At 41.4% G+C, this 12277-nt stretch overlaps 1 protein-coding gene across 4 annotated transcripts in view; it reads left to right on the top strand.

The window, feature by feature from the left end:
- Window positions 1–12277, top strand: part of LOC117361554 (MOB-like protein phocein) — a 132497-nt gene that overhangs the window by 98072 nt on the left and 22148 nt on the right. For all 4 annotated transcript variants that reach the window (XM_033947047.1, XM_033947043.1, XM_033947044.1 and 1 more), the window contains one exon: window positions 7437–7516. In XM_033947047.1, the coding sequence (XP_033802938.1) occupies window positions 7437–7516 (80 nt within the window). The remainder of the gene's footprint in view (window positions 1–7436; window positions 7517–12277) is intronic.

The raw sequence follows: 12277 nt of genomic DNA, 5'->3' as shown, positions 1-12277 counted from the left end.
GGAAGGATGCCGTGAATGATCTTGAAAGCCAGGCAGGAGCATTTGAAATGAATTCTGGAAAGTACTGGGAGCCAGTGGAGATTGGTAAGTAGAGGGGAGACGTGATCAAATTTGTGTTTAGCAAAAATCAGCTTGGCTGCAGTATTTTGGATAAGTTGGAGTCTGTGAAGACTTTTTTTTGTTAGGCATAAATAAATGGCATTACAGTAATCGAGTTTGGATAGGATGATGGATTGTACAAGGACAGTGAAATGTTGTTGGTGAAAGTAGGATCTTAATTTCCTCAGCATGTGGAGGCTGAAAAAACAAGATTTTGCCAAGGAATTCAGGTGATCGTTGAGGGAAAGGGAGGAATCAATAGTGATGCCGAGGACCTTGCTTGAGAATTCAAGGTGCAGAGCAGGGCCTGTGGGCAGTGTGAAGAGGGTGGGCAGGTGTACTAATTTTGGGCCGAGCCAGAGTAATTTTGTTTTTGATTCATTTATTTTCATCTGTACAGAGAGGGACCAGGCGTGAAGTCTCATTATGCATGAAGTGATATTCTCTTGAAGGTTTGTGAGGTTCTGGTCTGTTTCGAGGAGGATAAGTATATCGTCTGCGTATGTGTATATTGTTTCGAGGGGGGATAATTTGAGGAGCTTCAGGGAGGTCATGTATATGTTGAAGAGAATAGGGGATGGGAGGAACCCTGTGGGACACCACAGGATGGTGTCCACGGAGCGGATTTGGAGCCGTTTGTGTTGACAATGTAGGAACGCGCGTGAAGGAAGTTTGAGAACCACTTTAGGACAAAGGAGTCTATTCCTATCTCAGAAAGTTGGTAGATTAATATGTCATGGTGCACGACGTCAAAAGCCGCGGAGAGATCGAACTGTAGAAGAACAGCAAATTTGTTTCGAGCGTGTAGTTGTTGCACCTTTGAAATTAAGGAGACTAGGAGGCACTCGGTGCTGAAATTGGGTCGAAATCCGTATTGGTAGGATTGGAGAATGGAGAATCTTTCTAGGTAAGAGGAAAGCTGAGTAGCGACTATGGTCTCTAGAAGTTTTGTTAAAAGAGGGATGTTTGCTATGGGGCGGTAGTTCGATGGTAAGGAAGGATCGAGATCGGCTTTTTTCAGGGGAGGGGATAAGGCAATGTGTCCCATTTCTGTGGAGAACAGGCCCGATAGCAGAACTTTATTTATAAGGTTGGTAAGGGAAGAGATGGCCTGCGCAGGGATGTTTTCGTAAAGGTAGGATGGGAAAGGGTCTAAGATGCACTTGCAGGATTTAAGTTTGAGGCAAAGTTTAGAGATCTGGGTTTTGGATACAGGTTCGAAAGTAGTCCATGATCTATCAGCGGGGATAGGGTCGGAGTCATTCGGAGGTAGAGAGTTGTACGAGATAGCTGGGGGGAACGAACTCTTTATGGTAGTGACCTTCTCGTTGAAGAATTTGGCTAGGTCATTTGGAGATGGGAGGGAGGGGGAGGAGTCATTTTTAGAAGTTAGGGTTCGCCAGATGTGGAATAGTGTACTGTTTTGGTTTTTTGACCTGGAGATTTTATCTCCATAGAAATTCTTCCTAGCTTTTTTTAGTACGGAGTTGTAGAATTTGATGTTTACTCTCCAGGATTGTCTATCTGAAGGGGATTTCGATTTTTTCCATTTTCGTTCCATGGCCCGACATTTCTGTTTCAATTCCCTGTGGTATGGGAGATACCAGGGAGCTTTATGGGAGTAGGAGATGGGTTTAGTGGCTAGAGGGGCTAGGGCATGGTATGTGGTTTCGGAAAGAGTCACCCAGTTGTGCCAGTTTGAGTCTGGGTCCGTGTGGTTGGGAAGAAGAGGGAGATTGTTGAGAAACTGGGACCAAAATAGTTCACTTGTGATTTTTTTGTGGTAGGTGATAGAGTATGTGGCACGGGTTGGGGTATCAAGGTCTAACATGAAGATAGGGAGGCAGAACGAGCCTAGGAGGTGATCAGACCAGGGGAAATGTTCCCAACGGGTCTCATCAGTGGAGGTTTTGTGCTCAGTCAGGTCTAGAAAGCTGATGATGTCAATGGAGTGCCCCTTTTTGTGGGTAGGAGTGGGCGGTGGAGCAGTGAAGCCTAAGGAAATGAGGAAGTCTTTGAAATCAGTTGTGTCCTTGTTGGTGTTGTCATCTAGGTGAAGGTTTATGTCGCCAATGATCAGTAGTCTTTGAAATTTTAGATAGGCCCTTGTTATGGTCTCATGGACAGATTCAGAGGATTTATTCCAGGGGGTGGGTGGGCGGTAGAGTAGCAGGATGCCTAATGGGTGGGGATGAAGTTCGTCCTTTATTGAAGCTAGCATGAATTCTAAGGAAGGGTGGCTGCCCTTTTCGAGGAGCTCGACGTTAAAGAATGATTTGTAGAGAAGGGCCAGACCACCTCCTTTCCGGTTTGTTCTGGGAGAGAAAAGACCATGGTAGCCTGGGGGATAGAGTTCATTTTGAGTGAGTAAGTCATCTTTTTCGATCCATGATTCAGTGATGCACAGAAAACCCGGATCAAAATCTTCGAGTAAATCTTTTACTATTTGGGTCTTATTTCTGACAGATCTGGCGTTACAATAGAGAGTAGGAACTGGGGTGAGGGAGTCTGAGGTAAGGTTGGGTAGGTTTGCTGGGGGAACAGGCTTTAAGGAGGTGAGGTTGACTCCTCGGTGCTTTTTGAAATGATGGGATCTGGTGAGTACTAGTGCGGGGATTCTGAGGCCAGGGCAGATGTTGTTAGTGAAAGTAGCATCGGGAAAGTTTGGGGGGAGAGGTTTTTGGGAATGGGAAGTGTTTGTGAGAGAGCAGAGAAGGAGAATAAGGGGCCAGAATGATGGCTTCATGGTGGGAGTCGGGGGGGCCAGGTTTACAGTATCATAGGGAAAAAATAGACAGGAAAAGAACAAGAGGAAAGTAGGTTAAATTGAGAAAAAGAATAGAATTAGAATATCAGGAACTAAGACCAAACACCCTTAAAATAATAAGTTTACACTAGAGAATTAGATGGCTTAAGGATATGTTCAAATCGCAAATAACGAGAGAGAGTTCCAAAGTGGAGGATTCCTTTTTCCTTTTCCTTCCTCTGCCTGGAGCAGTTTCTAGCCTGAAAATTTTCAGGTCAGCCCAATTCCAGGAGTACAGACAACTGTGTAAAAAATAAAATAAAAGTAAATGAGAGAAGCAAACATGAAACATGTTGGAGTCTCTTCAAGCTTCTTAAATGTTAAGCTTGTGGTTGGTTTTATACTATCGTTTTTGGTTTTTGTTTGCTTCACAATGTTCATAACTTGTGAGTAGAGCATCGGGGAGCATCCTCGTACTTCTTATATTTGTTGTAGGTGTTATCGCCTGCTTTTGTACAAACTGAAGGGGAGGAGTTGAAAACTGATTGATACCTTCTGCATAATGTGTGAGTTTGGATTACCCACTTGTCCAGAATGAAACACCTATTTACAAGAAAGATTATCGAGGTAAGAACCTAATCTTACTTTGCAGCACAACTGAAATCTTTTCCTCCTTGTGTTATTTAACTTACTATTTTTGCTGTTGGTGGTTATCGCTTGTAATTTTTTATACATTACAAAAACTATATACACAAGGTTGCTGGGACACTGGAGCTATCTCCTTCACAATAAAACAGTAAGTGATTAATCTTAAAAAAAATTCACAATTTTTAATCAAATATAGATGTCTAATCATGTACCAGAATCTAAGTATATGAGTGTTGAATTTCATAGTCTGCTGCAAATATGATACCTAAAATTTATCATCTTTAGATCAGGAAGCTGAAGCATATTTGTACAATCAAGTATGTAAGGAAACCATCAGATTATTTTCAAGTTTAAGTGTGATGACAGAGCAAAGTTTCTATGTAAATATCAGTATGGAGCTGGGAGGTACAGTAGGTTTAGAGCACAAGTTGTTTAAAGCCTGATGCTTTATCGTCTGGTTTCCCTTCAGATCAAGGGTCAGACATCCGAAACAATAAAGCCTGATGCTTTATTATTTTTCCTTATTTTGCTTCTTACATGGTTAAGACAAACACCTCTGCAGAGGATAACGAAGTACTTTTGTTTCGGGAGTTACCAATTTTTACATTTTATGGGTTTTTAACATACTTAGCAACATCTTAAAGGAGAAATTACTAAATACATGTTTGTATTGCTATTTTTCCTGTATTTTCTTCATACTTTTTGTGAACTTCAATGTTGAGGTTTTGGATAGGGATTCCAATATGCACTAAACATTTTCTTTCATTCTGTATATTGGGCCCTTGGTTTCTTTAGCTCTTAGGTTAATTTAAGTTAACCTTAAATATAAAATTTAATGGATCCTAATTAAAGGCCCATCATGTTAAGGATCCCTCTATTAAAAACAACCTATCATGAGTCTTTGAAGTGATGGTTTTATGTAGACAACACAATTTTCAGCTTATTTTAGATCATTGAACTTTAGGGTCAGCCTGATGGCTACTGCCTGGGCTATCCTGATTGAATTTCCAGGCCTAGACTTTTGATCCTCAAGCCAGCCAGTTTGAGGAAAGCTGCAAAGGAGGGTGGGCACTTAGCTGTTTTATAGCATCAAGACATGTAAGACCTGTAATCCATGTACCTCTTGGCCAAGAACAGTGGTTTCAACAAGTAGGTTGGAGATGGAAGTGGATTAAATTAGAGAGGATAGGGTCTTTTGCCCGCCAATGAAGAGTCAATGCCCAAGACGACTGCTGGGTCCTAATATCCATAATAAATATCAGGAAGCATCTACTTAATAATAACATACATAATAGATGACGGCAGATAAAGACCCAAATGGTCCATCCAGTCTGCCCAACTTGATTCAATTTAAATTTTTTTAATTTTTCCTTCTTAGCTATTTCTGGGCAAGAATCCAAAGCTCTACCCAGTACTGTGCTTGGGTTCCAACTGTTGAAATCTCTGTCAAAAAAAAACCCGACTCCAGCCCATCTACACCCTCCCAGCCATTGAAGCCCTCCCAAGCCCATCCTCTCCCAAATGGCCATATAGAGACAGATATAGAGTGTGCAAGTCTGGCCAGTAGTGCTGCCCGATTCAAGAAGAAAAAAAATTTGATTCAATTCAATTCGATTTTCTTGCCCAGTTGGGTGTTGTTGTTTTTTTTTTTCAAACCCCCTTTGCCTTCTCCTAACCATACTGGCGCTGTGGTATAAACAAACAAAAAACACTTTTCCTCTCTCTCTTAAATCCTAGCCCACATTTGCGGTCTAACACCAGCTCTGGCAGGATACACGTTTCAAATCTGACATATTGTAATTACAAAATGGAAAATAAAATTAGTTTTCTACCTTTTGTTGGCAGGTCATTATTCAAATCTTGTTGGTCACAGGCTCTGGTTGTCTTCTGATAACTTGCTTGCCAGGGTCTCCTTCTTTCTTCTTTCTGCATGCTAACCATCCATCTGCCATCTCTGTCCTCCCCTTCCGTTTCCCTTCCCTCTCCTGGAGGTCTGGCATCTTTCCTTTTTTCATCTCCCTCCACAGATCCATCTTTTCTTAACTACCCTTTCATCCAGCATCTCTCACTCCTTCCCCACCACCCCAGGGTCCACCATCTCTACTTTTCTTTTCCCAACTACCCTCCTATCCAGTATCTCTATCCCCCCTTCCACATCATCCCTTGTGTCCAACTTCTCTCCTTTTCTGTTCCTTCCCTCCCTAAATCCCATTGTCCATCATCTCTCTCCCTCTCCTCTATTTTTAGACTCATTATTTCTTCCCCCCTAAAGTCCGGCATATGCATGTCTCTTTGAACCCCCCCTTCCCTCCCTCTGTGTACTTCTACACCAGGGCCCACCTCCCCTGAAGGTCTGTCCCCCCTGAAGGCCTGTACCCCCCCTTGAAGGCCTGCCTGTTCCCCCTGAAGGCCTATGCCACCATCCCTGGCCTGTCCCCTCTTTGAAGGCCTGTCCCCCCTCCCTTAAAGGTCTGCACCTCTCCAAGGCCTGTCCCACCCCCTGAAGGACTGCCCCTCCGAAGGACTGCCTGTCCTCCCTGAAGGCCTATGCCACCATCCCTGGCCTGTCTCCCCTTTGAAGGCCTGTTCCCCCCTTGAAGGCCTGCACCACCCAAGGCCTATCCCACCCCCTGAAGGACTGCTCCCCCAAAAGGCTGTGCACCCCACCCCCCTGGGAAGGCCTCCATGTTGCCCCTGGCCTCCCCGCACCGTTCACCTTATTGCTCGAGCCTGCAGCCGAAGATCGTGGTTACAGCATCTTTGCAGTACTCTGAGCTGTTTCCTCTGCTGCGGTCCCGCCCCTCCTCTGACGTCAGAGGTAGGATCGCGGTGGAGGAAACAGCTTAAAGCACAAAGATGCTGTAACCGTGATCTTCGGCTGAAGGCTCAAGCAATAAGGTAAACGGTGCGGGGAGGCCAGGGGCAACACGGATGCTTTCCTGGGTGGGAGGGTGCGCAGTCTTTTGGGGAGGCCAGGAGGGAAGCCAGACACAGCACTTCCCGACTGACCCTCCCTCCTCACCCTCTAAAACAGGTGTGGCAGCGGCTTTAAGGGGCGAGGGGAGAGGGTCCGAATCAGGAAACCGATTTTTTTAAAATTTAAATAGATTCGAATCGATGCATCCGAAGTGAATCGGTGAACTGATTCGAATCGTGAATCGGGCAGCACTACTGCCTAGTACTGGCCTTAGTTCAATATTTAATATTATTTTCTGATTCTAGATCCTCTGTGTTCATCCCACGCTTCTTTGAACTCCGTCACTATTTTCCACTCCACCACCTCTCTTGAGCACATTCCAGGCATCCACCACCCTCTCTGTAAAGTAGAATTTCCTAACATTGCTCTTGAATCTACCACCCCTCAACCTCAAATTATGTCCTCTGGTTTTACCATTTTCCTTTCTCTGGAAAAGATTTTGTTCTACGTTAATACCCTTCAAGTATTTGAACATCTGAATCATATTTCCCCTTATGATTTTTTTTGTTTGTTTTGGGTTTTAAAAAGCTGACTCGTATGTCACGTAAATGAACTCCCTGACCCTAACTTCTAGCAGTTTGGATCATCTTTCTCCTTCCTCCAATACATGGCCCTTTTAGATGAAACAAATTACCTTCTCCAGACAGATGGGTGGCAGTGGAATTAGGGAATTGGGATGCTTAGAAACCTGGTTAAGGGGTGGGGGAGTGATTTGTTGGGACTGCAAAGAAAGGTGAAGGAAAGTTCTCTAGAATTGTTCAGTTTTGAAGGGAAAGAGGGTTATTGGATTTATAGCCAAAATGTATGTGTAGTAAGAGGCTCAAAGTCCTGACATTATGACTGGAGTATTTTATTGGCACAAAATGTTTTGCTGCTGGCAGCTTATATATGCCATATGAAAATTCCGTTTAGCTGTTACTTGATTAGAAAGAGGTTACCAATCTTTTTTCCTCCTTTTTTTGGCAGTGTCCTGCTATAGACTACACTAGACATACGCTGGATGGAGCTGCTTGTCTTCTGAATAGCAATAAATATTTCCCCAGCAGGTAAAGCTTTTCAGTGTGCTGACAGACTTTTTTGACGTTTAAAATCCAAGAATATACTGGGGTTGGTGCATGATGGAACTTGATGGGGTTGCTTTATTTCTCACTTGTTAATTTTTGTTTCTCTTAACCTCTCGTACTGTAAATGAATATTAGTGTATTATTACTGGTTTTTACAAAGCCATGGTAGAGGTTTCTACCACAGGCTGGTGAGGTACCATATATATTCAAATATAAACTGAGATTTTGGGGTCACAAAAATGGGGGTCTCGGTTCATATTCGAACCGCCACCTGACCACTTGGTACAGCTGTCCTATTCCTGCTGAACTACAGGGGTGTCTTCCCTTCTGAGCTGCTATCCACAATACACACGCCTTCCCTAGAGCCACTATCCATATACATGCCCCTAGTCACTGATCCCCATATACCCATTGGTGCCGCCACTGCAGATTTGCCAACCTCCATGCATCCCCAGAGCCCCTGACCTCCATAAACTCGTGGATTGTGCTGCCTCTGATCTGCTGTATGCTGAACTAGGCAGGGCCTTGAGTATCAGTGCATGCTGAAGGCTTGCTGGCTCCCGCCTTCTCTGAGAATCTTGGAGGGGACGGGAGCAGGCAGACCTTGAGCATATGCAGATGCTCAAGGCTCTGCCCGGTTCAACATACAGCACATCGGTGACAGCACAATCCACGAGTGTATGGAGATCAGCAGCTCTGGGGTGGGGCGTGCATTAAGGTCAGTGAATCTGCAGCAGCAGCAGTACCAATGGATATTTGGAGGTCAAGTGACTCAGAGGGTGGAGGCATATATTGTAGATAGCGGCTTCGGTGTGTGTAAGGATAGTGGTACCCTCCCCATAGGCAGGATAGTAGGCCAGTGCCATACCGGGGGGGGGGGGGGGTGCTCTGGCATTGGCATCAATAACCTCTTCTGGGCAGCAGCAGGGTTTCCAATTCACTGTTCTTGGCCTCGAGCCTTCCTCTCTGCCGGGTCCTGCATTTCTGGAAACAGGACGTAGACGGGACCCAGCAGAGAGGAAGGCCCGATGTGACAAGAGCAGCGAATTGTGAAGGTTACGCTGTAGACTGGAGGGTAACAAAGAGGGAGAGAAATGCTGCACCCGATTGGGGAGGAGAGGGAGGGAGGTAGAAGAGACAAGAGATGCCAGACCATGGGGAAAGAAAGAAGGCTAGAGGGAAAGGAAGGAAGGGAAGGAAATGCCAGGCCATGGAAGAGGAGGAAGATGCCAGGGTATGGGGGAGGGAAGGGAAGGAGAATGAGATACCAAAGAATGGAGGGGGAAGAGGAAGAGAGAGAGATGCCAGGACATGGGGGGGAGGGAAGGAGACTGATATGCCAACCATCAAGAAGAGAGGGAGGGAGGGAAAAGAGATGCCAGAGCATGGAGTGAGAGGGAGATATAGAAGAAGAAAGGAGAGAGATCCCAGAGCATGGGGGAAGAGAAGCAGATGCCAGTCCATGGGGTGAGTTGGGGTTGAAAGGAAGGAAGGCAAGGAACCAGGAGAGATACAAGAGCATGGGTGAGGGAATGGAGACAGAGAAAAATGGAAGGAACAGAGAAAGAGGGCAGACACTTGATGGAATGGAGAGTAAAGAGAAAATGAGGAAAGCAGAAACCAGAGCTTACAAAAGGTAGAGAAAAGATTTTTTTTTTTTAAATTTCTTTATTGATATTTTGAACTTGACAATGTATACATTTGAAAAATAAAAAAAAAAAAAAAACCTAAATGAAAATACACTATTAACAACAGAAATATTACAATAAAAATTTTAAATCCCTTCTTAACCTATAACAGTAATGATATTATATTATACTCATCAATATTATAGAATATTATGAAATTTATACCTCTAAATAAATAATACACCCCCCCCACCCACCCTGGATGTGCAAAGGAATCTAACATAAAGAAAAAGGAATCACTTTAATTATAATGTGACAAAATTAGTTAATGGACCCCAAATCCCCTTAAAGGATTTAACAAACCCTAAACGCTCTGCCATAATCTTTTCATATTTATATGTTGCACATACAGTTGCCCACCAAAAACTAAAATTAATCCTATCATGATTTTTCCAATTAGATGTGATCATTTGAACCCCTATTTCTGATAAGATCATGAAAAGGCGACTATTATTTCTATCCAAAGTGGGTTTATCATGCAGAATCGTTCCAAAAATTATTGCTTCAAATATCAAAGGAATAGTGGATTGAAGAATATTATTAATTTGCCCCCAAATCGACTTCCAAAAGCCAAGTATCAATGGACAAAAAAATAAAAGATGATCCAAAGTCCCAATATCAATATGACAATGCCAACATCTATTAGATTTAGAACTATCTACTTTATTCAACCGAACTGGAGTCCAAAAAATTCTATGTAATAAAAACAACCATGTTTGTCTCATAGATGCTGACATTGTACATCTTAATCTCCAAGTCCAGATTTGTGGCCAACGAGAAACAGAAATATGCTGTTTTAACTCGATACTCCAAATATCTCTAAGACTATTTTTTGGTTTTTTATTTAAAAATCCAGAAATCAATTTATACCACTGGGCAGCCTGATGTCCTATTAAATCTGTTTGGTAGCAAAGGATTTGCAAGCTAAAATAAGTTTTCAAATTTTTCCATTCAGGGAACCCCATCTGAATAGCCTGCTTCAACTGCAAGCACCTATATTGTTGAGTGTTTGAAATACCAAATGAATGCTGCAGTTGTGAAAACTCAAGCAGATTACCATTAGAAATAAGATCATCTAATGTCCTAATATTTGCCTGCATCCAATTCTTCCAAGCGATTCCAGCACCGCCTATTTGAATCTTGGAGTTTAACCATAAGGACTGTAAAGTAGATTTCATTATTGGTACCTCTGTTAATTTATCAATAAATTTAATAGTTTTCCAAGTATCCAATAAAATTATATTGTCCTTAGCATATTTATGAAATCTGATACTTAATACATGTGGAAGTCTCATAGGGGACACCAAATTCCGTTCCAAATATAACCAATCTGGTTGATGATCAATAAGCTCAGGGAGGATCCAATACATACCTTGACGCAATATATAGGCTTGATGGTACCTATAAAAGTTTGGAAAATTTACCCCACCCTCCACAATTGATTTTTGCAACGATACTAAAGCAATTCTTGGTTTTTTCCCAAGCCAAATAAATTTTGTCAAAATATTATTTAATTTTTTGTAAAAGGACTCTTGAAAATAAACTGGTAACATACTCATTTGGTAACAAACTATAGGCAAAATCATCATCTTTACTGTTTGCACTCTCCCCCACCAAGAAATATGCAAAGGATTCCATTGCTCACACAATTCTGTAACTTTTAGTAATAAGGATTTTTCATTTACCTTCATTGTTTCTTCCAATGTACTTTTTATCCAAATTCCTAAATATTTTATTCCATCTTTCTTCCAACTAAACTGAAACGAATCAAATAAGCCTTTTATACAATGTACATTTAGTGGAAGAATTTCTGATTTAATCCAATTTATTTTATAACCTGAAAATTTTCCAAATTTATCAATCAAATCCAATAAATGTGGAATGGTTGACTCCGGATTTCTCAAATGAATCAAAATATCATCTGCATAAGCAGAAATTTTATATTCCCGACCTGCATAAGGAATACCTTCTATCTCCTTTGATTGTTGAATAGCTAAAAGTAGAGGTTCCAAAACAATATCAAATAACAAAGGAGATAATGGACAACCCTGTCTAACTCCCCTTTCTAAAAAGAACCTTTCTGAAAAAGTATTATTTATATATAATCTAGCAGATGGGGAGCTATACAGGGATTGAATCATTTGTATAAATCGAGAACCAATACCAAACCAATCCATTGCTTGATACATAAAAGTCCATTCTACCCGATCAAATACTTTCTCTGCATCTAAAGAAACAGAGAAAGCTGGATCTTTCATATCCTTTGTTAAATGTAAAATATGAAAAGCTAATCTGGTGTTATTTGAAGAATGTCTTTGAGCAACAAAACCTGTTTGATGCATACCAATAATATAAGGGAGAGCCTTATTCAAACACAAAGCCAATATTTTAGCTAACAATTTCCCATCAACATTAATCAAAGAAATAGGCCTATAGTTTGAAACCAACATGGGATCTCCGTTTGGCTTAGGCAAAACTATTGTTAAAGCTTCTGCCATAGTACCTGAAATACAACCTTTATTTAGTTGAAACTGATATAATTTGAAAAGATGGGGTAACAAAATAGTTTGAAAAGAGTTAAAAAATTCTACCGTATATCCATCACTTCCTGGAGCGGATCCAACTCTAAGGGACTTTAAAGCCCTCTGAATTTCTTTTTGTGTTATAGGTGCTTCGAGATTTTCTTTCATATGATCAGGAACTTTAGGCCCATTAATCAACTTTAAAAATTCAAAACCATCTTTCTCTTTATTAAAATAATGCTCAGAAGAATACAAGCTTTCATAAAATTTCAAAAATTGTTGTAAAATATTTTTAATTTGAGAATGAATTATTCCATTATCTGAAATAGCCATTATATTAGCTTTCCTTTTTTTTGCTTTTAAATAGTTAGCTAGTAATCTTCCCGCCTTATTTGAGGTTCCATAATACAATGCCTTATAGGACACAAACTCCTTTCTAGCCAATTGTGATGATATCTCATTGTATCTAAATTTTACTTTTAGCAAATTCTGATAAATACTTTGTTCCCATTTTTCCTTTAATTTAATTTCCA

Source organism: Geotrypetes seraphini, chromosome 5 (assembly GCF_902459505.1).
Source record: "Geotrypetes seraphini chromosome 5, aGeoSer1.1, whole genome shotgun sequence".
Taxonomy (NCBI): domain Eukaryota; kingdom Metazoa; phylum Chordata; class Amphibia; order Gymnophiona; family Dermophiidae; genus Geotrypetes; species Geotrypetes seraphini.
The sequence above is the reverse complement of the archived record's forward strand: the minus strand, read 5'-3'. Positions and strand labels throughout refer to the sequence as shown.